General features: G+C 38.0%; 1 protein-coding gene across 1 annotated transcript in view; it reads left to right on the top strand.

The window, feature by feature from the left end:
• Window positions 1-175: 175 nt before the first annotated feature.
• The window catches only part of EML5 (EMAP like 5), a gene marked incomplete at its 5' end in the record, with an annotated part of 169,981 nt that continues 143,391 nt past the window's right edge, over window positions 176-26,765 (top strand). The window contains one exon of the mRNA XM_034643052.1: window positions 176-537. Within this exon, the coding sequence (XP_034498943.1) occupies window positions 176-537 (362 nt within the window). The remainder of the gene's footprint in view (window positions 538-26,765) is intronic.

Raw genomic sequence — 26,765 nt, 5'->3', positions numbered from 1 at the left:
AGTGGAGGCGGGGGGCGGGACCTCGCTCGGCTCGGCTCATAGCCTGGGCGCTGCGGGCCGCGGAGACGAGCCGACGCGGGCGCCGGGCGCGCGGCACCCCACTTGACGGCCGGCGGCGCCCGCGGCCCTCAGCATGTTCCGCGAGGCGAGGGTTCTCCTCCCGCCCGTGGGCTGAAGCGGCGGCAGCGGCGGCCAGAAGAGACATGCACCTGTGCGGCGCGGCTTAGAGGACGCGGCAGGCGGGAAGTCCCGGCCGCCACCGGGAGGGCTTTCTTCGCCGGGCCGAGGCCGCCTGCTGCAGCCGCGGGCCCGAGCCGGAGCGGCGGGGGGGGGGGCCCGACNGGCGGCCCGGAGCGCCCCGAACTGCCACCTGCGGCTCGAGTGGGTGTACGGCTACCGGGGCCACCAGTGCCGCAACAACCTCTACTACACGGCGGCCAAGGAGATCGTGTACTTCGTGGCGGGCGTCGGCGTGGTGTACAGCCCGCGGGAGCACCGGCAGAAGTTCTACCGGGGCCACAGCGACGACATCATCAGGTACGGGGGGCGGGGGCGGCCGTCAGCCCTGCGAACCGCTCGCGGAGTTGGCACTTGCGCGTCCTTCTGGGTGTCTGCCGTGACCCGCTCTTGCAGGGAGCATCGCCCCAGGCAGAAACCTGCCAGTGTCTTGTCCCGGATGCACCCCGGTGACACCCGACAAACGCCTTTTCCCGTCTCCGCGTTCTAGAGTCTTTCCCTCGGGTCGATGCGGTGACACGGGGTGTTCGGTTTTATGGCTTTGTGCCCTTCTCCCTCCTTCAAATTTACGAAAACTGCAAAAAGGTTATTTTGGTAGCAGTTTATTCCTTTAAATCCCGCCAGAGATTTCTTATTACACGAGTTCTTAAAGCGCCAGGGGGAAATCCTTTACCTGATAGGAAACTGATAAAAGCACAGCAAGCCGTAGGCTCTAAAATATAGGTCCTGGGAAGCGCGCCCAGGTGGCATCCTGCAGGGCACTCACCTCGTGGCCATAATAATGAGTTCAGGTTTCACTGCCTACTGTTATCAACAGATAAAAAAGAAACCCCGGCAGCCTGCAGGTGATTCATTGGAAATTAAAAATTTGCACACCTAACGGCACTTTGGTGGCGTTTAATCTGAAGAAGCAGCTGAAAATGATTCCACTGATTTCCAATTTTCTTGTTTTCTCTAAAGTACTCCTGAATAAGTCAGTTTTGTGCTTTTTATTTAAATCACTTTTTTCCAGTTAATTATTCTTTGTGCATTATCTTAAAATTGGTATCAGTGCTTGTTTACATTTTAGTGAGCGGTATATTTGAAATGTAATTTCCAATCAGTGTCTCAGCTTAACTTTTTTAAAGGCAAATAAAGAGCTGCAGAAATGATTCTAGGCCATTGATTATGCTTCAAGCACGTTTTTGTCCTTGACAGAGGAGAATATATGTTTAAAATGTTTAAAAACATTTTGAGAATGTGTGTGCTGCTTCTGGGTTTTTAACAGAGATTCTGTGATTTGACTTGGTTGCTCAGTTTTACTCCCTTATTTATGTTCCACAGGATTTAAATTGGGCATTTCAAGTCCAATATGTTCGTTTGATATCTTGTAGGCAAGATGCTCTGGTACTTACATTCTGTAAATAGCAGAGTTCTGGTTTGCGGTGTTTGTGTACAACTGTGGTCTTTAAAGGGGGAAAAGGAGACCTAAAGGTAGAGCAAGATGGAGTGAGGATAAGGAGAGCAAAAATTGAGATTATGGAATAGGGAATGAAGTGGTGTTTCTGTTCGTTGGTTGTCGTTCACCCCAAGGGTAGAATTTACCCCAGTTTTTTTACTTTTTCCTCCGTCGTCCAGTTTCTCTCTTCCTTTCCTTGTGTTATGTCTTCCACAGTACAGGAGAGAGTAGTTTTACTTAGTTGAAGCAGCCTTGACTGAAGCCCTGTTCCAGATACTGTCGGGTTGAATTCAGTAGGTGGGGTATGTGTGAAGGATTTTGATGTCTTCTTATGGAGCACTTCTATTATTTTTACTCCTTGGCAGTTGAGAGCTGTGTAGTACTAAGGCTTTCAGAAACTAGATATGATTTATTTGATGCGGTACATTACGTTTTGTTTATCCTTCCAGCAGCAAAGCTACATGTCACACTGCTTGAATTTTTGTAGTTGTGTTTTAGTAAACTGTAAGGAAGGTAATGCTTTTGTCTTTTTTTGGTATATAGAGTTGCACAGCCCATACATATATCTCAAAATGACAGACTACTCTAATTTTTGCCATAATTGGATACATGCTTATGATTTTTTGCAAACGATTCATCCTTAAAATAATTTATAACAAAAAACGTTTCCCCAAAAATTGCAATGGGGGTAGTGAAATCTGACTCATGTAGCATCTTGAAAATGGTGGCATGTATTGAATACAGTACTGAAGTTATAACTTAAAAATCAGATCTGGAGGTTTTAATTCAAATAGTAATGACACAGATCATTCTTGTTTATGAAATCAAATTTTCAAACCTTTCAATTTTTTTCAATTTAGTGATTGAAATGTAAGTATAGAAACTACTCCAGTAACTTTTCAGTTATGTTACAACAAAAAATGTAATACTCATAAAGTGATGAATGCTGGAAAACAATGTTGCTCTCATGTTAGCTTTAGTAATAAAAATTCAGTACTGTTTTTATCATGTTTTGTTAGTTGAAACATAGAACTTGTTGGTCAAATATGACTTAGTCTGGGGCTAAGATTATTCCAGAATGAGCAGATTGTTATCCTTAGGTTTTGAAAATGTAGGTGCTATATTGATTGTAAAGACTCATTTGCTTACCAGTTCTCCTGTCATCTTACTACATCTCTCCCGTATGGCGAATAGTGGTGCCACCTGACTTGTCTTACCATTTTATCTGTGTGACTTGTAATTGTCTTCTTTTTGCCATGTATCTATATATACTTCTCTAGTAATTTATTCTTTAGTTGTGTTTATTTCAGTACTACAGATTCATGTAGAAATTCATTTCACTGTCAGGAATAATACGGGGATTTTAGGGTCAATTTTTCTTTCTTTTTTTTTTTTTCTTCAGTGTCTCAAGTTATTGACAGAATTCTCCAGTTGTTAAGTGTTTATTAACAGGTTTAAATTGTAAAATAAATTATAAAACTCCAGACTACTAGTTTTAGCACAAGGTGCACATCTATAGCTTGGTCTATATATTGAAACTTTTCCCAATTATCTTCCCAAAGGATGCAATAACTTAAATTTTTCTTTTCTTTAAGTAGGCTCCATGCCCAGTGTGGAGCCCAGCGTGGGGGTTTGAACTCAAAACCCTGAGATCAAGAGTCGGACATTTAACCAACTGAGCCACCCAGGCACCCCTAAAATTTATTTTTCTAGTTACTTCTCAACACTTTCTTGTCAAGTTTGTTCTTGAAGTGGTGACTATTATTGGCCATTTTCAAACCATTTATCACCAGTGAAGACCTTTGATGGACTGTAGTTAGCTTGGTGCATTTTGGTACTTGACTCTGGTTTTCTTATGCAAGTGATCCTCCATACTGAACTGTAGGTGCCCATTGTTTCTGTATGTTGTAGGTATAGAATTGAAGTGGTTTTTTTTTTTTTTTTAGACTTATTTTGTTTGAGAGAGAGCATACACTTGCATGTATGAGTGAGGGAGGAGGGGCAGAGAGAGAGAGGGACAAACAGACTCCTCGCTGAACAGGGAACTCAAGGCGGGGCCTCCATCCCAGCACCCTGAGATCAAGACCTGAGCTGAGATCAAGAGTCAGATGCTTATCCTAATTGGCTGAGCCACCCAGGCGCCCACCCCTCTTTATTTTCTAAACATGGTGAAAGAATCTCACAAGTTAGTGATGAGCCTAAATTACATAATGGGTCCGAGATACTTTGGGGAGCATACTATATTATATGATTGCAGGTTAGAATGATAATCATCCATTGCTTCTGGATAGGACTTTTTTTTTTCTTTAGACAAAATGAAAAGTATAGTAGCTCTTTTCTTCAATTGTGGTAGGCGGTGCTCTTAAGAAAGAAAACCGATCAACTGAGCAGCAAGATCCTGGTGAGTAAGGAGGTGAATGAGGAGAAGCCTGGCCTCATGGCTTTCCCTCCCTAGCAGTGGCTGAGCAGTGGACTCTGATGGATTCGGTGGAAAATAGAAAAAGAAAACAAAAAACTGATCAAACTTCACCATAATCTAGTAAAAGTGGTTTTTAACAGCTCTATTTATGGTATAGGAATTGAATAATACAAGTCAAATTGCAGTTGGAAAAACAGTTCAGCATGTCTGATGATTTTATGGTGGATCAATAATTTTTTGTGTTTATATGGGTTCAAGATGCAACTTTTTAAGGTCTGGAAGGAATTACTGCAGATCTGCTTGTTGTCTACTTACGTTTTCAGATATATGGGCAATACTTCTCATACCTGGCTGATCATCAGAATCATTTAAAGAGCTTTTTGTCAATTTTCTAGACTTTTCCTCAGGGTGCTAAGTCAGAATCCTCTAGGGTTAGAGTCCAGAAATCTTTTTTTTTTTTTTTTAAGTGCCCCAGATGACTCTGTTTGGGAAGCTCACTGCCAATCTGTATGCCAAAACATGCATGCTTAGAATTCTTAACATAAGCAATTTAAGAAATGGATATAAACCCTCCCTTGAAACCTAATACCATAATTTTCTTATGCAGTGTGTAGTATCTAGAAGCAGTACCTCCAAACATACTAGAATATATATAGATTTTGTAAAATGTCCCTATATTTAAGTTACTAGAATTTGGTGAACTTAACTTTCATAGACTATATAATGATGTATCCTGTAAGGTTTCATTTTCTGTGTCTGGATATCAAAATATTTATGGTTATTTGTTTTATAAATACTACATAGTTAAGGGATAAAATTAAAAGATGTTTTCAGGGAAAGGTAGGAATTATCTGGAATAATAGTTCGAGTTGTCATAAATGTAAATTAAATGTATCTTTATTAAGGGAAAAGTCAAATTTTTAGATTTGCATTATAATAACTATTGTTTATAATGTCTTGTTGAATATGCAGGGAACTAACAAAATATATGTTGGATATAAATGAAGGAAAAACGTAAAATAATAAATTCTTAGGGGGCACCTGGGTGGCACAGCAGTTAAGCGTCTGCCTTCGGCTCAGGGCGTGATCCCAGCGTTATGGGATCGAGCCCCAACATCAGGCTCCTCTGCTATGAGCCTGCTTCTTCCTCTCCCACTCCCCCTGCTTGTCTTCCCTCTCTAGCTGGCTGTCTCTCTGTCGAATAAATAAATAAAATCTTTAAAAAAAAAAAAGAATAATAAATTCTTAGAACCATTAAGAACTTACTGTTCAAGGCCTTTTCACACCTCAAAGAAATACAGCTTCCCACTATCTGAAAGTAGCATGTTCCCCTGAAACTTTAAAGCCAAAATGGTGTAAAGCAAAGAAGCAGTTACCATTAATTTATGTGGAAAAATTTTTGTGCATTTCTAGATCCAAAAACTAACTTCTCTTAGCTTTTCTTTCTTTTTTCTTTCTTTTTTTTTTTTTTTTTAAGATTTTATTTATTTGACAGAGAGACAGCAAGCGAGAGAGGGAACACAGGCAGGGGGAGTGGGAGAGGAAGAAGCAGGCTCCCAGCGGAAGACCCTAATGTGGGGCTTGATCCCAGTACTTTGGGATCACTCCCTGAGCCGAAGGCAGACACTTAATGACTGAGCCACCCAGGTGCCCCATCTCTTAGCTTTTCTGATACCTTAGGACACATCTTGCTAATATATGCACAAACTAAATTGAGATATAAAGCACAAATGCTCACAGACACAGTTCAAAGCTATGATGACTTGATGCTGGGGCACTGAATGTAGTTCCGAGCAAGGAGCTTTGGCGGGACCACTTTCCTTGCTTAGGGTATATGCTCTGTAACAGTTTGGAGTAAAACAAATGCTATTTTTGCTTTTCGCCTTTTGTGTAAAAGCTAAATTCCTTTTCGGATTCCTTTCAGTTAGTGAAAACAGATTCTAATGTAGGTCTTTTTTAAAAGCAGGGTGGCGTAATGTGACCCTTCAAAAAAAACCAAAAAAACAAAAAACAGGAGATACCTGTATTTATTGAGCATTAACTTTGTGTAAGGGTCCTGCCTGAAGATATTCTGAGTTTAAAGACACAGCCAAGTAAAGAATTACTTAGGATACTATATGTCCTAGGGATAGCACTGGTATGCCTGTAATCTGGTATGTACATGGGAGCATAACAGTTCACAATGATGTTTCTTAATATAGTACCTTAACTGGGTCTTTAAGGAAAACAGGAAGAAATGTTATCAAAAGAAGTGAGTGAAGGTATAGCATCCTGGGAAGGTATAGCATCATATGCAGTGGTCTCATGTTAAGAGAGAATATTTGGAAGAGTTATTTGTACTCACTATCTTCAGTTCTTTTTTTTTTTTTTAAGGATTTATTTATCCATTTTAGAGAGAGTGCAAGTGGAAGGGATGGAAGGAGAGAGAGAATCTCAAGCTGACTCTGAGCTGAACGCAGAGCCCAATGTGGGGCTCAGTCCCACGATCCCAATATCATGACCTGAGCTGAAACCAAGAGTCAGATGCTCAACTGACTGGGCCACCCAGGTGCCCCTTCAGTTCTTTTTCTCCCATTCAGTCCTTTCTGTTTCTGTCCCTTCAGTCTTTCTGTTTCACCATAGCAGCTCTTGTCAAAATCACCAGTGATCTCCACATTGCCACATCCATTGATCAACTGTTTTCATCTTTTTTGATTTATCATCATCATTTGCCACAGTTGGTCACTCTTACCTTCTTAAGACACTTTCTTCAGTGGCATTTGGGACACATCTTAGCATAGAAATGGGTGTTTTTTTATTCTTTTAGCAAATATTTATTGAGTACCTATTATTTGCCAGGGGCTATTCTTAGCATTAGGGATACAGCAGTGAACCAAACAGGTGAAATTGTCTACCCTCATGGAATTTATATCTACTGGAGGAAGATACTGAAAAAACAAGAAATATATTATCTGGTGTGTATATATATATTTTTTTATATACAACATATATACTATACATATATATACACACACACTATACGTACTATGTATGTGTATATGTTATATACACATGTGTATATGTTATGTACACATACATAGTACATATAGTATGTAGTATATATATTATATAGCATTTATATATATACAGTGGGCCTTTGAACAATTCAGGGGTTAGGGGTACTGATTCCCCCATGCAGTTGAAAACCTGCATATAACTTGACTTACTCAAAAATTAACTACTAATAGCCTACTATTAACCAGAAGCCATATCAATACCATAAGCAGTTGATTAATACATATTTTGTATGTTGTATGTATTCTTTTTTTATAATAATATTTTATGTTATGTTAGTCACTGTAGAGTATATCCTTAGTGTTGTATGTATTCTATACTGTATTCTTACAATAAAGTAAGCTAAGAGAAAAGGTTTTTAAGAAAATCCTAAGGAAGGGACGCCTGGGTGGCTCTGTCGGTTAAGTGTCTGCCTTTGGCTCAGGTCCTGATCGCAGGGTCTTGGGATCAGGCCCGCATCTATCTATCTATCTATCTATCTATCTATCTATCTATCTATCTTTCTCTCTCTCTCTGTCTCTCAGATAAATAAAATCTTTAAAAAATATTTTAAAAAATCCTAAGGAAGAGAAAATACATTTATAGTCCTGTAGTATATTGATTGAAAAAAAATCTGCATATAATTGGAACTGTGTTCAAGGGCCAACTGTATATATTGTGTCTAAGGACTTAAAAAAAAAAAGGAAAGTGAGGTAGAGACTAGAGACTATTGGGAAGAGTTTAGATAGGGTAATCAAGAAAACCTCACTGTAAAGTATAACACTTGAGTAGAGACTTGGAGATAAGGGAATGTGCTGCTGTGTGGGTATTTTAAAGAAAGGACATTTCAAACAGAGGAACTATCATGTGCAAAAGCCCTGAAGTGGAATGCCTCATGTGTGTGAGGCAAAGTAAGAAAGTTAATGTGGCCAGAACGCAGTGAATTTGGGTGATATTAGTAAGAAATGAGGTCTGCTGAAGTGATGGTGGTGGGGCAGATTGCATAGGACTTCCTGGGCTGACAGGATTTTATTTTAGCCTTCCCATTTGAGACTGGAAGTTATTGGAACACTTTAATCAAGTTAGTGACATAATTTGACTTAATGGTTTAACAAGGTCACTGTGCTCTGAGGTTGAGAACAGACAGAGGGAGAGGGGCAGAATGCAAGAGGAGAGACCGTTCAGGAGACGGTTGCAGTAATCTAGTCAAGTGATATGGGTGGCTTGGGCCAGAGTGGTAGCAGTGCAAGTGGTGAGAAAGGGTCAGATATATTTCGAAGACAGAGGCAACATGATTTGCTGATGGATCAGATATAACTTGTGACAGGAAAAAAAAAAAGGTCAATGATAATTACGTTTTTGGCTGAAACAACTGAAAGAATGGAATTGCTAATTTCTGAATTAGGAAAAACCGTGGGAAGGGCAAATTTTCCGTTTTGGGGAAAATAGCAAGATCACGAGCTCTGTTTTAAAAGTGTTACATATGAGATACTAATAGACAGTCACAGTTGAACATATGTGTCTGTAATTCAGGGGAGCAGTATAGACTGCTATAAAATTAGGTGTTATTAGTATATAGGTAATATTTAATAAAACTATGAACCTGGATGAGATCACCAAGGGAGTAAGTATAGATGGAGAAAAGATCTAAAAAAAATTGATTCCTGTGGCACGCCAACATTTAAATGTATAACTTGAAAAAGAACTGATAAAAAGAGAGGGAGGAGGAAAACCGAGAGAGTGTGGGGTCATGGAAGTCAAATGAAAAGAGTATTTCAGGAGAGGGAAGTGATCAGCTATACCCAGTAAGGCGAGGAATGCTTCACCGCAGTGGAGATGTTAGCTATTCTACAATAATCACATTATAATTACAAGACTTTCCGGTAGACTCTATGTCCAGGTGATCGTTGGAACAGGGATGAGCGGGAAATCAAAATGAATCACTTCATTATTAGTATACAAAACTGGCCGCCGTCAGGGTTTTTCCAGAATCTTGTTTTCATGATAGATGGCACATGACTGGCAGCTCTGGCTCCTTGCTACTCAAGGGTGCGAGCCTCAGACTAGCTTTAGCATCACCTGCATTTAGAAATGCAGATCTCAAGGTCCCTGGGTGGCTCAGTTGGTTAAGCATCCAGCTCTTGATTTCGGCTCAGGTCATGATCTTGGGGTCATGGGATTGAGCCCTGTGTTGGGCTCCGTGCTCAGCGGGAGTCTGCTTCTCTCCCTCCCTCTCCCTTTGGCCCCCCTCTCGTGCACACTTGGGTGCGTGTGCGCTCTCTCCCTCTCTCAAACAAATCTTAAAAAAAAAAAAAAATGCAGATCTCAAACTCCACCCCAGACCTACTAAATTAGACTGTATTGTAATATTCTCAGATAATTTGAAAACGTATTAAAATTTGAAAAATATGCTCTAGATCAGTGGTTTTCAAAGTGTGGTCCTTGAACCAGCAGCATAGTATCACCTGGAAACTTGTTAGAACTACAAATTTGTAGGCTTCCCCCCAGACCGAATGAGGTACTGTAGATATAGGTAAGACCCAGCAATCTATTTTAATCACCTTCAGGTGATACTGATGTAGTCTGAAGTTTGAAAACCACTGCTCTAGATTCCTGATTCGCAGCCCTGACTATATATTAGAATCACTTGGTCAGTTAAAAACAGCGAATGTAATAAAACCACCAATGGCTGAATCTCATCCCTGGAAATTCTGATTTAATTTGTTTAGGGTAGGTCTTGAGTATAGTTTCTTTGTTGTTGTTGCTTCTGTTTTAACATTTTAAGTTTCCGGGGCGCCTGGGTGGCACAGCGGTTAAGCATCTGCCTTCGGCTCAGGGCGTGATCCCGGCATTATGGGATCGAGCCCCACATCAGGCTCCTCTGCTATGAGCCTGCTTCTTCCTCTCCCANCCTGCTTGTGTTCCCTCTCTCGCTGGCTGTCTCTATCTCTGTCAAATAAATAAATAAAATCTTTTAAAAAAAAATCTTAAGTTTCCTAGATGGTTCTAATGCAGCGGGGTTGAAAACCACCGCTGTAAATATAGTAGTAATCCATGTTTAGCTGGTGGGCTAGGAAGTCAACCTGAAAAAAATTCAGAGCCTGGTCAAATTTATTCACTTACTATTATGCATTATATAATGATGTGGATAATTTGCTAAGTATTGAAATCCCTTTAAAAACTTCAGACCTCTTGCCTAAGGTCCCCTCATGCTGGATAGCATAAATCTCCATGTTTGGAGATTTATTACTAAAAACAAAACAAAAAACAATCAGTATGTCCTCAGTATGGTTTTCTGTTGATGGATCTGCTCAGTATCATCAGGTACTTAAAACACTGAAAGATATCGTGCATCATCAGTCCAGAAAAATGCTCACTCACTGGGGACCTGGAATGTTCACCTAATGTGAAAATTATGTACATCCTGGATGGTTTCAAGTGAGGTGTAACTCAGTGCCCCAGGTGATGATTTCAACAGACTCAGGAAACAGTTGCAGTGGGTTTGCCCGAGTAATTTGGACCATGGAAAGCCCAAGATTGTCCGTTAATAAATTCCATTTTTGAGTCAGAGTCTGCACTCAGACCAAATTTGTTAATATTTGATAAGGAACATAAATACATCAAAAGGACAGATCATCTCCACCCTATGAAATTCTAAAGTGGATGTATTTGCATAGACAGTTCAAATAACACACTAGGTTCACGTCCAGAGAAGGTAGCTGAGATGATGTGTTTCGTAGGGCTTAGACTACATGTTGCCACTACCCAAGCATAAAGCAGCCACAAACAGCAGGCAGACTGGCTTCAGTCCTAAAGGCCAGCAAGTTCTCCATTGTGTCTCAATATGGATCAGTATTCTGAGACAGCATAGAACTGGCAAGAGCTTACACCTAAACAGCATAAACAAGCTGCTTAGGCTACAGTCGTATCTATTCTAATTATAAGTGGCACATGGCATCACCATATTGGCCAAAGACCCCAAGAACTGGTACAAAGTCCTTAATAGAGCCTGGACTTCCTATCTAAAGTATTACCTTCTGTTGGCCAATGTAATTTAAAGGTGGATTGGATTGTTAAATGGTCATGTGAAATATAGCACCCATCTTATGACACTGGCATGCATATCTATCTGAAGTGGTAAGCATAGGGAAAAACACTAACTCCTTGGTGTTGGTTGATTGCTAGAATGAGGGAAAATAATGGGACCAAAGATGGACCTTGCATCCTGGATCTAGCTTTTTTTGGAGTCTATAGTCAGGCTCAATTCATAACACCACAAAATTCTTAATTTTTTTTCTTCTGGGATGGGCAGCTCATATTCTAGATTGACAAACGAGAAGTTGTGATTGTAGGAGTTGTTAATTTAGATTTCACTTTTTCTGGGCACCTGGGTGGCTCAGCTGTTAAGCATCTGCCTTCCCCTTGGGTCATGATCCCAGGGTCCTGGCATTGAGTCCCACATTGGGCTCCCTGCTCAGCGGGAAGCCTCCTTCTCCCTCTCCCCCTGCTTGTGGTCCCTCTTTCGATGTCTCTCTCTCTCTGTCAAATAAATAAATAAAATCTTAAAAATAAATAAATAAGTTACCTTGTTCTTCACAATTGGGGGGAGAATACCTGATTTTACATTAATTCAGAAGTGGCGGAATATAGGGATAAAGCAAAGAGACAGGTTGGATGTGAAGTGAGAATTCTGGATTGTATCATTACCATGGTATGGATGGTGTCAACCTCTTGATGGAGCCCAAGAAAGTGAGATGTCATTGTCATGGATGCTAGAAGCATGGGATGTGGCATAACAGGGAGCACCTAATTGAAATTAAAGACCCAGAAATAAATTGATGGCAAGAGAAGTGCACAAAGCCCATTCCCCCAAATCAGTTAGATGAACTGAGATGCACAGTTACCTTGTCAAGGAAATCCTGCTGCTCTTCCTGTGAATCATGTACCTAATTCACCTCCCAATGTAGAGGACATCCATTCTCTGCCCCCAGTCCATTGAATCACTTTTCATCGCTGTGGGAGGACTGACTTTTTTTTGGTCAGGACGTACAGTACTAGACGCTACTGCCTCCGGTGTGGAAGCTCTCATTACATATACATTTCAGTGTATGGAGCATAATTACAGTTGCCACAAGCAGTTAATCTAAAGAATTTGCAGTTTTTACTTGGTGTGATGTTGCCCATGGTATTATTTAAATTAGCCACAAGGTGATGATGTAACCAAGTCTAACCACCTAACAGTCCGTATCTTTATAGGTGGTTGATCAGGGAGCAGGGCATAATTCCCAACCAGGAATGGAAAGTGAAAGGCCATTCTAAGTCTTGCAACATAGGTGATAACTAACTACAGAGTCTACAGACTAGTCATCATTACTTGATTGCAGTGTGTCTTTTCTAATTATTAACCTGTGGACAATGTATTTAACACATAAAACACTACAGAAGATGGCTGTACCTTCATGGTAAGAAATGTTACCTGTCACCTGGATGTTAGATTCAGATGACATGCATTTGCAAGGGCAACTTTTACAACCATAAAGAGACTACATAGAAGTCTGAGGTTGACATAATAAGGAGTATGAGAGGCTTCACAGGCCTCCCCCTCAAAGGGTACTTGTTACATTTTTTTAAATTAGTGATACATGCTATAGAATACAATTATAGAAAATTGAAAGCTGTAGAAAAATATTTACCCATGATCTTGCAATCTGGAGATACTACTATTGTGTTTTAGAGATTTCCTTTTAAGCCTTTGTTTGTTTGTTTTTAAGAACAGTTTTAGGTTTACACCAAAATTGAGAGGAAGGAACACATTTCCCATATACCCTCTGCTCCACACATGCATAGCCTCCCCATTATCAGTATCACCCACCAGAATGGTACACTTTTTACCAAGGATGAACCTATGGTAACACATCATACTCAAAATCCATAGTTTACCTTAGGGTCACTCTTGGTGTTATACATTCTTTGGGTTTGGACAAATGTGCAGTGACCTGTGTTCATCATTGTAATATACAGAGTAGTTTTGCTGACCTAAAAATCCTCTGTGCTCTGCCTGTATACTCCCTAGCTCCACCCCCCAACCAGTTGATGTTCCTACCGTCTCTATAGTTTTGCCTTTTCCAAAATGTCATATAGTTGGACTCGTACAGTATGTAACCTTTTCAAATGGACTTCTTTCACTTAGTAATATGCATTTAAGGTTCTTCCATGTGTTTTCTTGGCTGATAGCTCATTTCCTTTGAGCGCTAAATAATATTCCATTGCCTGGATGTACCAAGTTCATTTATCCATTCACCTACTGAAGGATATCTTGGTTGCTTCCAAGTTTTGCAATAATGAATAAGGCTCCTGTGAACATCTATGTGCAAGTTTTTGGGTAGACAGAAATTTTTAACTCCTTTGGGTAAATATTAAGGAGCACAATTGCTGGATTGTATGGTAACAGTATATTTAGTTTTGTAAGAAATCACCAAACTGTCTTCCAAAGTGGCTGTACCATTTTGCATTCCCACCAGCAGTGTATGAACGTCTCTTTTGCTCATCCTCATCAGCATTTGGCATTGTCAATGTTTTGGGTTTTGACCATTCTAATAGTCATGTAGTGGTATCTTGTTATGATTTGCATTTCCCTGATGTCATATGATGTGAAGCATCTTTTCATATGCTTATTTTCCATCTGTATATCTTCTTTGATGAGTGGGTCTGTTAAGGTCTTTGGCCTAATTGGTAATTGGGTTCTTTTCATTTTGTTGAGTTTTAAGAGGTCTTTGTATGTTTTGGATAATAATTCTTTAGCAGATGTGTCTTTTGCAAATGTTTCTCCCAGGCTATGGCTTGTCTTCAAATGTTCTTGATGTTGTCTTTCACAGAGCAGAAGTTGTTTATTTTAATGAAGTCCGGTTTATCAATTATTTCTTTCATGTATTACGTATTTGGCATTGTATCTAAAAAGGCACCACCATACCTCGTTATTTTCCTGTGTTGTCTTTTAGGAATTTTATAGTTTTATGTTTTATCTTTAGGTCTGTTATCCATTTTGAGTTAATTTTTGTGAAGGGTGGTAAAATCTGTGTTTGGATTCACTTTTTGCATGTAGTTGTCTGGTTCTAGCAACTATTTGTTGAAGAGGAGACTATCTTTGTATTGCTTTTGCTCCTTTGTCAAATATCAGTTGATTATATTTATGGGGGTCTATTTCTGAGCTCTCTCATTTGTGAGTGTTGTTGAGTTCCACTATATGTTCAGCAATATACTAGGCAATATGTGGAATACAACTTAACTCTAATATTGACTCCAAGAATAACTAGAAAAGCACTCATTTTTTCTTTCTCATTAAGAAAACTGGAACCATCCTGGACGCAGAATCAGGATGCCCAGTGTGTAATATACCAGCAAAATAAGTTACAAGACCTACTACAGCTCTTGCATTCCGATGTTTCCACCAAAGCAGCTATGTATTTCCAACATCCCTTTTCAGATCCATGATGAGGATATCCTAGCAGGGAAAGAACACCGAATTGGGAGTCAGACAGCCTGGGTTCCAGTCCTGACTGTGACTGACTAAAGAAGAAACAGTAACCAGAAAATATTGAAGTTTGAGAATTTGCTGTGAGTTCACGCTATTTGTTGGCAGTTGCACAGCCTGGGTCAGAGAACATTGGCACAGTGGAGTCACGTGTTTTCATCTGCTTACCAACCATGTGCCCAGCTCAGCTCTAAGCCCTGGCAAACGGACTCGCTCATTGGGGTGGCTTTATCTCAGTATAGGCTTCTAGTAACTAAGAAGGCAGTTCAAACTTCTATCAGTTCATATATTGTTTGGTCTGAGACGAAAGTGCCTACAGTCATGAGTAGAAATACATTTTGAGTATTTTGTTATTTACAGAGTCTTTATTCCTTAATGCCACACTCCAGGCAATAAATCTTTGTGAGGAAGGGAAATTTTAGTTAGTTGCTTAGTAGTGCTGATGAATTTGATTGCTTGGAAGTCAGTATATAAACAGTGGATTAAGGATGCTCCATTTTACATTTTAGTCTAAGGTTTAACTTCTTATGGAAGTGTTAGTTGGTAGATATAGGAGTTGTAACTATGGTAGATATTCCAGGATAAGTCTACATTGTCACATAAAAGAAAAAAAAAACATTGGAGCCATCAGAACTTTAAGATTTCACCCACTCATCAACAGTATATTCAGCTCCTATCTCATATCCCTCTATGTTTGCATAAGATCCTGCCCTTTTTTGCCTGCTGCAGAGATTCTCCTCATTCACCTATATCAGTACTTTTGATGATACTTCTAGATGATTCCTGTTAACATATAAAATATGCTCAAAAGATAGCCTTTTCAAGAAATGATGTTAAAAATAACCGAATATCCATGGGGGGAAAAATGAACCTCAACTATATCTCACCATATACAAAATTTAACTCAAATTGGGTCATATGTCTTAAACATCAAAGATAACACTATAAAGTTTTTATAAAAAAAGTATAGGAAATAGGGCATAAAATGGATGACTTATGAAAAGGAAAATTATAAATTGAGTGACAATAGAATTAAAGCTTTTCAAACTTCCAGGTAACTGAAGACAGTGGTGGATGTGTAGTAAGCAACCTTCCAAAATCTCTTCCCCAAACAATGCAAAATCACTTCACAAGTATGAAATTTCTGTGCAAAGCCCTGGCTTTATCGTTACTTAGAGAATACTGAGACTGTGTAAGTAAAAAGAGAAAAAGAAGTTCTACCTACACTTTTGTGTGCTCTTTTCTCTCTACCACTGAGTTTTGCAGGGAGCAACTTAACCTAAAAAAACTGTGCAAACAGTATCTTGACTGAATACTGTAAGGATAAAGACAAAAAGAACTATAGATAATGGTATAGTCTAGTTAGTAAAATTATTTCTCACAGGGCTAGCCATTCTGAAACAACGTTGGGTATATTAAACTTATATAAAAGGCTAATTTCTCACTTTTGGAGGAAGAAGGTATACATAAAGGGAGGAGTTCTCAATGAACCTTGTGGTTTTGGATTAGAATCAGAGGTATCAATATGAATTTATGGTTTTTAGATATATACACACATAGATACAGTATATAGATATATGTATATATGTGAGTTAGTATGTATACATATATTTCCTAGTTCTGTCTACAGCCTAGAAGGAATAACACTCCATAACAATGACCACATTGACTGCCCAGATCTTGTTCTCCAAATACCATTCTCCAATAAAAGGAACTAGGGCTTCTTAGAGAAATAGTTATTATAGGATGGAGCAGGAAAAATACTAGACGAGCCTTGAATATATTGTGGTGCCTCAAAGTAGGTAAATGCAAAAGAGATGGTGGCCTGTTGAAAAAATAAGGGAGGCAACCTGAAGGATCTCCTGAAGGTCAAAGATGGAACAATTTGGGCTATAAGATAAATAATGATAGTATTGAATTTTAGCCCATAAAAAAAAAAAACGGAATTGTCAAAAAAACAGACTGTGGGCCAAATATGGCCTGCCACCTATTTTTGTAAATAAAATTTTATTGGAAAACAAACATGACTATTTGTTTCTGTAACATTTTTTTCTAAAGATTGATTTATTTGACAGAGAGCAGGGAGGGGCAGAAGGAGAGGGAGAGAGAATCTCAAGCAAACTCCCTGCTGAGCATGGAGCCTGACTCGGGGCTTGATCCCACAACCCTGAGATCACAACCTGAGCTGAAATCAAGAGTTGGACACCTAACCAACTGAGCCACCTATGTGCCACTGTTTTTGCAATCTTTCTAAAATAATTCTTCTGGGGTGCCTAGATGTCTCAGTCGTTAAGCATCTGCCTTCGGCTCAGGGTGTGATACTGGGGTCCTGGGATCCAGCCGTGCATCGGGCTCCCTGCTGGGAGCCTGCTTCTTCCTCTCCCACTCCCCCTACCTGTGTTCCCCCTCTGGCTCGCTGTCTCTCTGTCAAATAAATAAATTAAAATCTTAAAAAAAAAAATAAAAATAAATAATTCCTCTAAGANATCTTAAAAAAAAAATAAAAATAAATAATTCCTCTAAGAAGCCCTTTTAGATATTTTTTTAACTGCCCCAACCCACCACAAAATTCTGTTACCACAGATATACTGTATATCAATTTATGTACCTTATATGTATCTATGCTTTATTCATAAAAATAGTAAGACCTTCACACAAGGACCAATTTTTACAAAACCCCATGGAAGTGATACTGCTCTCAATGAGAATGCGTGGCTTATATATTGTCAGTGGCTGATTTTACATTTTAACAGCAGAGTTGAGTAGGTGTAATAGAGGTTGTATCACATGCAAAGCCCAAAGTGTTTATTGTCCCTTCCCAGAAGAAGTTTGGTATTGACCCTTTAATTAAAATATCTGTGAATTCAACTGATATAAACAATGGATTAACTAAGTAAGAGAGAAAAGATAGTTCTTCCTATGGCTAAAATTAAAAAGACAAGAAATAACAAGTGTTGGTGAGGATGTGGAGAAAAAGGAACCGTTGTGCGCTGTTGGTGGGAATATAAATTAGTACAGCCACTGTGGAAACAGTATAGAAGTTCCTCAAAAAATTAAAAATAGCAATACCATATGATCCAATAATTCCTAATAGGTATTTATCCAAAGAAAACAAAAACACTAATTCTAAAAGATATATGAAACCCTGTGTTTATTGCAGCATTATTTATAATAGCCAGTATAAAAGTGACTTAAGTGTCCATAAATAGATGAATGAATGAATAAGGAAGATGTGGTGTATTTTCCCTTCCCCCCCCCACACGCACACACAGACACACACTGGAATATTACACATCCATAAAAAAGGATAAGATCTTAGCATTTGCAACAACATGGATGGACCTAGAGGGTGAAATAAGACAAATACCATATGACTTCATATATATGTGGAATCTTAAAAACAGATGAACAAACAGAAAGCAGAATCAGATCTAAAAATACAAGAACAAACTGATATTTGCCAGAGGGAAAAGAGGTAGAGGGATGGGCAAAATAGGTGAGGGGGAATGAGGAATGCAGGTTTCCAGTTATGAAGTGAATAAGTCATGGGAATAAAAGACACAGCATAGGGAGTGTACTCAGTGATGTTGTAATAGTGTTGTATGGTGACAGACGGTAGCTGCACTTGTGAGCATAGCATAACATATAGAGAAGTTGAAAAACTATGTTGTACACTTGAAACTAATGTAAAATTGTGTGTCAGGTATACTCAAAAATTTTTTTAAAATTTTAAAAACACAGGGGCGCCTGAGTGGCTCAATCAGTTAGGCGTCTGCCTTCAGCTCAGGTCATGATCCCGGGGTCCTGGGATCGAGCCCCTTGTCGGGCTCTGTGCTCAGTGGTGAATCTGTTTCTCCTATTTCTCTGTCTGCCCCTCCGTTGCTCGTTTTCTACCCCCCCCCAGATGAATAAATAAAATCTTTTAAAAAAATTTAAAAAGATATTTCTTCCTTATGGTAGAATTCCAATTAATAAATGTAGAAGAAAAGAGGGAAATAAGAGGATCACATTAAGTCAACTAGAATAGTACTAACTATTTCAGACAAGGTCTAGCTAAAATGCTAAAATTAATGAAAGTTTGAGGAGAAACAGGATTTGCATAGGCTCAAAGCATTTCTCCTAAAATAGGTATTGAGGACAAAGAGAAACTTTGTAGTTAACTTTACAATGAAGAAGCCCTGCAAACACCAGCTTATCCAAGGAATTGAGGTAAACATCATCACTAATAATGCATAGTGACATCCTTAATTGAGGAACTCTGATACGATGCACTAAGAAGAACAAATAAAAATTTTGTGGTATAATTGCCAAAAATTGCATAATTTCACTCCAGTCATGGGAAAGCATGTTACAAGTCCAAATTGAGGGACAATTTACAAAATAATAGATTGGTACTCTTCGAAAGTGACCATCATGAAAGACAAAGAAAATCAAAGGAACTGTTAGAGAGACTGAAGTCGCTAATGAGAAATAACAACTAAATGCAGCCTGGGATCCTGGTTAGGATCCTGAAACAGAAAAAAAACCTTAGTGAGAAAACTGGTGAATTTTGAATAAGTAGTTTAGAAGGTGGTATAGTACTAATGTTAATTTCCTCTTCCTGGTCATTGTACCGAGGTTATATAAGATGTTTATATTAGGACAGTGGGGTGAGGAATAAAAGAGAACTGTTTGTACAATTTTTGCAACTTTTTTTTTTTTAAAGATTTTTTTATTTATTTGACAGAGATAGAGACAGCCAGCTAGAGAGGGAACACAAGCAGGGGGAGTGGGAGAGGAAGAAGCAGGCTCCTAGTGGAGGAGCCTGATGTGGGGCTCGATCCCAGAACGCCAGGAACGCCCTGAGCTGAAGGCAGACGCTTAACCGCTGTGCCAGCCAGGCGCCCCTGCAACTTTTTTTATGGCTCTAAAACTAGTCCAAAATAAATAAAAAGTTTCTTAAAAAAATTAAAATCTTTTGCTCTTTAAAAGATACCACTAAGAAAATGAAAGTCCACAAACTGGGAAAAACATTTACAAAACATACATTTGAGAGAAGAATTATATCCAGAATATATCAAGAACTCTTAAAATGCAGAAATATGATAACCAGTTAAACGTAGGCCAAGTGCTTTTTACCCAGAGTCAGACCCAGTTGTAGGAAGTGCATGACAATGTACAGAGCCTCATACTCTGGACTTCAAGTCATAGTACGATGAAGGAGAACCCCTGGGAGTTGGAGAATTTATAGAGAGCAGGGAGCTAAAGAAGAGGATCTTAAAGTGTTATAGTTGATGTTCCAGACTCACTCTTACACTGCATGTGGTTGAAACTAATTTGAAACAGCATATTAAAGGCTTTGAGAACTGAGTTACAAGCATCCAGATTTCAGATTGGCCCCTGGGGTGTGTACGTGTGGTACTACTAAAAAGGCTTTAAAAATTCTAACATGGAATTGCAGAAGGAGAATTGTGACATGGACCCTGAACTTAACTGGATTGCTTGCCTGATGAAGCACAAAAAAACAAAAAAATCAACACTCTCTAGAGGATTTTAACAGGGCCCAGAGTTTATAACACAATATTCAAAATGTCCAGGACATAATCCAAAATTATCACCCAAAGAATTAGGAAACTCTTAATTTACAAAAGATACAGTCATCAGGCCCAAGATGATGTAAATGTTGGAATTATCAAAGAATTTAGAGCGGTTGTTTTAACTATGTGCCATGAAGTAAAGGGGAATGCTTTTGAAACAAATGAAATGTTGCAAGTTCTCAGCAAAGAAGTAGAAGCTGTAGAAAAACGGAACATTTAGAACTGAAAACTACAAAAATGGAAGAATTCCCTAGTGATTTCAGTATCTGAGTGTGTGGTAGCGAGAGTGTGCCTCCCGCACCCCCACCACAAAGATATCCACTCCCTAATCCATGGAATTTGTGAATATGTTGTTAAATGCCAGACATGATTTTGAAGATATAATTAAGGTATGGACATTAAGAGAGTGTCCTGAATTTCCCAGATGGGCCTAATTTAATCATATGAACCCTTAAAAATAGATAACTTTCTCCAGCTGGAATCAGAAGTCAGAGTCCAAACTTGAGAAGGGACTCATTGCGTCATCTCTGGTTTGAAAATGCAGGTGGCAATATAATGAAAAATGCGGGCAGCCTTAGGGAATTTGAAGTTCTCAGCTGACAGCCAGCAGGAAAACAAAGGCCTCAGTCCTTTTACCACAGGGAATTGAATTCAGTCAACATTCTGAATGAACTTGGAAGCTGATTCATCCTCAGAGACTCCAGAAAGGAATGAAGCTGTGTTGATACCTTGATTTTGGCCTGGTGAGACTCTGAAGCAGAGAACCTAGCTCTAACTGGATTTCTGTGCTGCAGAACTTTAGATGATATATTTGTGTTGTGTCAAGATGCTCAGCTTGTGGTAATATGTCATAGCAGCATAGGAAACAGTCTGGAATATATTTTCACTCTTTTTACAGATGTTAGACTTTTATTGTTTCTTGGATGTCAGCGCAGTCATGAAGTTCCTGGGTCAGAGGTAAAGAATTTTATTACTTATGGTGTAGCAAACAGCATGGGTCAATAATAAAGAATATACATTCTTTTCACAAGCCTTTGGAACTTTTACCAACAGTATAGGTCATATCCTATAAAACAAACCTCAGTAAACTTAATTGAAGTCATGTAAAATATATTCTGTAAACATAATGAAATAAAAATCATTAACTCAAAGAAAACAGGGAAATCAAAATATTTTAAAGTGGATGAAAATGAAAACATATCAAAATGTGTGAAAATCAGCTACAGCATTGTTTCAAGGGAAATTTACAGTGTTAAAAGGTTGAAGATCAGTAATCTGAGATTCCACTTTTAAATCTAGAAAAAGAAGAGCAAACTAAACTCAAAAGCAAACAGAAGGAAATAATAAAGAGAGAAATCAATGAAAACAGCAAAACAATAAGGAAAAATCAAACCAAAAGCTAGTTGTGTGTTTTTGCTTTTTTTGTTTTTTTCAACAAGGCGCTTGAACTCCTGACCCTGAGATCTAGACCTGAGCTGAGATCAAGAATCAGCTGCTTAACCAACTAAGCCACCCAGGAGCCCCCAAAAGCTATTTTTTTTTTTAAAAGACTGATTAAATTGATGAATTTCCAGCTAGACTACCAAGAACAAAAAGAAGATGGAAATTACCAATGTTCATCAAGCTATCGCTGCAGACCTAAAGACATTAAAAGGATAAAAAGGGAATACTATGAACAACTATACATAGAGATATATGACAACTTGGATAAAATGGACTATTCCTTTGAACGATTCAAGTTATCATAGCTTACCAAGAAGAATAGATAACGTGAATAAGCCTACATCTGTTAAAGTAATTGGATTTGTAGTTTGAAACATTTCAAAAAAGAAAGCCCCAGGTACAAATGGTTTCACTGGTAACTCTGCCAGACATTTAAAGAGGGAATAATACCAATTCCACACAGCTCTTATTGACAATAGATGAGGAGAGAATGCTCCCAACTCATTTTATGAGACTGGCATTACTTTAATATGAAGTCCAGACAAAGACATTAGAAGAAAAGGAAATTACAGACCACTATTCCTCGTTAACATGGATGTAAAAATTCTCAGTAAACTAGTCAAATAAAATCCATCAATAGAATAAAACACTATGACCAAGGGGTTCAGGGTGAGTTCCATATTTGAAAACTAATCAAGGCAATTCACTGTATTAAGAGACTAAAGAAGGAAAATCATGATCATCTCAATAAATGCAGGAAAAGAATTTGACAAAATTCAACATCTGTTCATGTATTTTAAAATGTGTAGCACACTAAGAATAGAAGGCTACTTCCTTAATTGTACAAACGTCTATAAAAAACCTACAGCTAACATTATGCTTAATGGCAAGAGACTGAATGTTTTCCTTATAAGACCAGGAAAAAGATAAGGATGTCCTTTCTTTCCTCTCCTAATTCAACATTGTACTGGAAGATCTAGCCAGTGCAATAAAGCAAGAAATAGGAAAAAAAGACTTAGAGGAAAGGAAGACATAAATATTCTCTATTCCTAGATAATTTGATTGCCTACATAGAAACTTCCAAATAATCTACAGCGCACACACACTGCTCCTAAAACGAGTAAGGGAATTTACCAAGGTTATAAGATACAAGGTCAGCATGCATAAATCAATTGTATTTCTACATCCTAGCAATTAACAACTGGGAACTGAAATTTTTAAACACTACCATTTATAAGAACTCAAAAAACAATCTTGCATAAATTTAACAAAATCTGTGCAGTATTTGTATACTAAAAACTATAAAATGAAGCTGAAAAAGCAACTTAAAAATGTAGTATATGTAATGTTCGTGGATTGGAAGACTCATGTACTAAAGATGTCAGTTCTTCTCAGATTGATCTATAGAGTTTATCTTATCCCAGTCCCAACAGGGTATTTAGGATATACAAACTGATTCTAAACTTATAGGGAAGATAAAGCAGTTGGAATATCCAGAACAATTTTGAAAAGGAATGAAGGTGGAAAACTCACAGTTCTCAATTTTAAGGATTATTATAAAGCAATAGTAACTTGACCATGTGGTATTAGTGAGACGATAGATGCATCGATTGGTGGGACAAAATTATAAGGTACATTTTTTTGCAAATTAATCAATTTTTGACAAAGGTACATGGACAATTCAATGGAGAAAAAATAGTGTTTTTAATAAATGGGGTGGGAACAAGTTGGACATCCATTTGAAAAAATAAGCAAAACCCACTCTACGTCTTACACAAAATTGACTCGAAGTGATGATAGATTTAAATGTAAAACATAAAACTGCAAAGATTTTAGAAGGAAACTTAAAAGCAAATCTTTATTACCTTTGGTTGTGCAAAAGCATGGTCTATAAAACAAAAAAAATTGATGAAATGGACTTCATAAAAATAAAAAATGTTTGCTCTGCAAAAGAAACTGTTATGAGAATGAAAAGCTGCAGCCTAAGAAAATATTTGCAAATCACATGTTGGACAAAGGGACTTGTGTTGAGAATACATAAAATAGTTTCAAAACTCAAAACTATGAAGACAGTCCAATTAAGATGGCCAGAAGACTTGAGCAGATTATAAGGAACATTAGTCAATATTATTCATCAGGAAAATTCAAATAAAAAAGATTGATGACCCCAAGTATTAGTGAGAATGTGGAGCAACTGGAAATTGCATACCTTTTGGGAGTATAACATGGCACAAGCACTTTGGGAAATTGGTGGTTTCTTAAAAATCTAAACACGTACCTGCCCTATCCTCCTTTCTGTCCTTATGGATTTGCTTATTCTGTACATTTCATCAAAATGGATTCATGCAGTATGTGGCCCTTATATATCTGTCTTCTTTAATGTAAATGCTTTCAAGGTTTGTTCATGTTGTAACATATTCAGGACTTTATTCCTTTTTATTGCCAAATAATATTGCATGGATATATGCCACATTTTATCCATTCTTCAGTTGAGGAACTTTTTGGTTTTTTTCACTTTTTGGCTATTATGAGTAATGCTGCTTTGAACATTTGTGTATAAGTTCTGTGTAGACATATGTTTCCATTTCTTGGGAATTTAGGAGTAGAATTACTAGATCATATGATAATGCTATGTTTAGCTTTTGAGGAATTGCCAAACCATTCCTGAGAGGGGCTGTATCATTTTACAGTCCCACAGCAATATTTGAAAATTATGTTTTCTCCATATCCTTGCTAGTACTTGATATAATAATATAAATTACATATATTTTATATGTACATGTATTATATGTGTGTGTATATATGTATGTGTGTGTGTATATATATATGTATACACACATATATGTACACACATACGGATACATACGCACACATCCATACTGTCTTTTTTATCATGGAAGTGGTGTATCATTGAAATTTAGATTTGCATTTTCCTATTGGCTAGTGATGTTGAGCATCTTTTCATGTGCTTTTTGTCTGTCTTGCTTGGGGAGATGTTTATTCAAATCCTTTGTCCATTTAAAAAATGGGATTATTTGTGGTTTTATTGTTGAGTTCTTTATATTTTATAGATATGAGTCCCTTATCAAATCTTTGCAGTTATGTTCTCCCATTCTGTGTGTTATGTTTTCATATTTTTCATAGTTGTCCTTTGAAACATGAAAGTTCTTAATTTTGGAGGCACCTGGGTGGCTTAGTTGGTTAAGTGTCTGCCTTCTGCTTGGGTCATGGTCCCAGGGTCCTGGGATCAACCCTGCATCGCTCTCTGCTCAGCAGGGTTTCTCCCTATCCCTCTGCTGATCCCCCTGCTTGCTCTCTCTTGGTGGCGCTCTCTCTCTCTCTCAAATAAATAAATAAAAATCTTTTTTTTTAAAGTTTTTAATTTTGATGAAACCCGTTTTATTTTTTCATTTGTCACTTCTGTTTTTGTGTCTTAAGAAACCCTTATTTTATCTGAGGTCAGTAAGATTTATGCCTATATTTTCTTCTAAGAATTTTATTATTTTAGCTCTCACATTTTGAATAGATTTTTGTATATGGTTTAGGGTATGGGTCTACATTCTTTGTTTTGTATTGTGGATATTCATATGTCCTAGCACCATCTTCCTTTGAATTATCTTAGCACCATCCTTCATGAAAGTCGATTGAACATGAGTATGTTGATTTATTTCTGTACTCTCAGTTTTGTTTCACGATCTGCATCTCTGTTATGCTAGTCCATGCTGTGTTGATTACTCTAGTTTTATGGTAAATTAGTAAGTTTTGAAATTGGAAGTGTGAATCTTCCAATTTTGTTCTTTTTCAAGATTGTTTTAGCTATTCTCAGTTTTTGAATCACCTTGTGAATGTCTTCAAGGCAGGCAGCTGGTATTTTGGCATGGATTGGTTTTAACTCTAGATCAATTTAGGAAGTATTGCCATTTTAACTATAAGCTGGGAATATGATATATTTTTCCATTTATTTAGATCTTTTAAATTTTGTTTAATGGTGTCTTATACTTTGTACAAATCTTGTACTTTTTAAAGTTTATTCCTAAGTGTTTTCTTCTTTTTGATGCTAATATAAGTGAAGTTATTTTCTTGATGTAATTTTCAGATTGTTCATTGCTAGTGTACAGAAATATAATTGATACTTTATATTGATCTTGTATCCTACCACATTGCTGAACTCATTTATTAGCTTTACTTGGGATTTATTTTATTATTGTTTGTGATTCCTTAGGATTTTCTATATACAAGATAATGTCATCTGCAAGTAGAGATAGTTTTACTTCTCCCATGTGTTTCTTTTTCTTGCCTAATTGTCCTGGCTAGAATATCCAGTACTGTGTTGGATGGAAGTGACAAGAGCTGACATCCTTGTCTTGCTCCTATCCTTAGAGCGGAAACTTTCAGGCTTTCACCATTAAATGTAGTAACAGCTGTGGGTTTTCATAGATGCCCTTTATCAGATTGAAAACATTCTCTATAATTCATAGTTTGTCGTGTATTTTTTTAAAACCTTTTTTTTTTTAAAGATTTATTTATTATTTGACAGAGAGAGACAGTTAGTGAGAGAGGGAACACAAGCAGGGGTAGTGGGAGAGGAAGAAGCAGGCCCCCAGCGGAGGAGCCTGATGCGGGGCTTGATCCCAGAACGCCGGGATCACGCCCTGAGCCGAAGGTAGACGCTTAACGACTGAGGCCACCCAGGTGCCTCTGTCGTGTATTTTTATCACAAAAGAAGTTGGATTTTTGTCAGATGCATCTTCTGTCTGTTGAGATGAACAAAATGGGGTTTTTTTTAACCTTTATTCTTTCTTTTTTTTTTAGAATTGACCTTTATTCTCATAATATATTGGTTTGTTTTTATATGTTGAACCAACCTTCCATTCCCACTTATCTTCCTTCCCACTGGTTACTCATTTAGTATCCCCTGACTTGATGAATACCATCTAAGCCATTCAGATGCGCAAGCCAGAAATCCTAGAGTCATCTTAGATCCTTCCATTTCCCTTACTCACTACATCCAATCAGTTGATTCTTTTTTTTTTTTAAGATTTTATTTATTTATTTGTCAGAGAGAGAGAGAGATGGAGAGACTGAGCA

This window comes from Ailuropoda melanoleuca, chromosome 14, assembly GCF_002007445.2.
Source record: "Ailuropoda melanoleuca isolate Jingjing chromosome 14, ASM200744v2, whole genome shotgun sequence".
Classification (NCBI taxonomy): Eukaryota; Metazoa; Chordata; class Mammalia; order Carnivora; family Ursidae; genus Ailuropoda; species Ailuropoda melanoleuca.
Note: the sequence above shows the minus strand (reverse complement) of the source record. Positions and strands in the feature narration are given on the sequence as shown.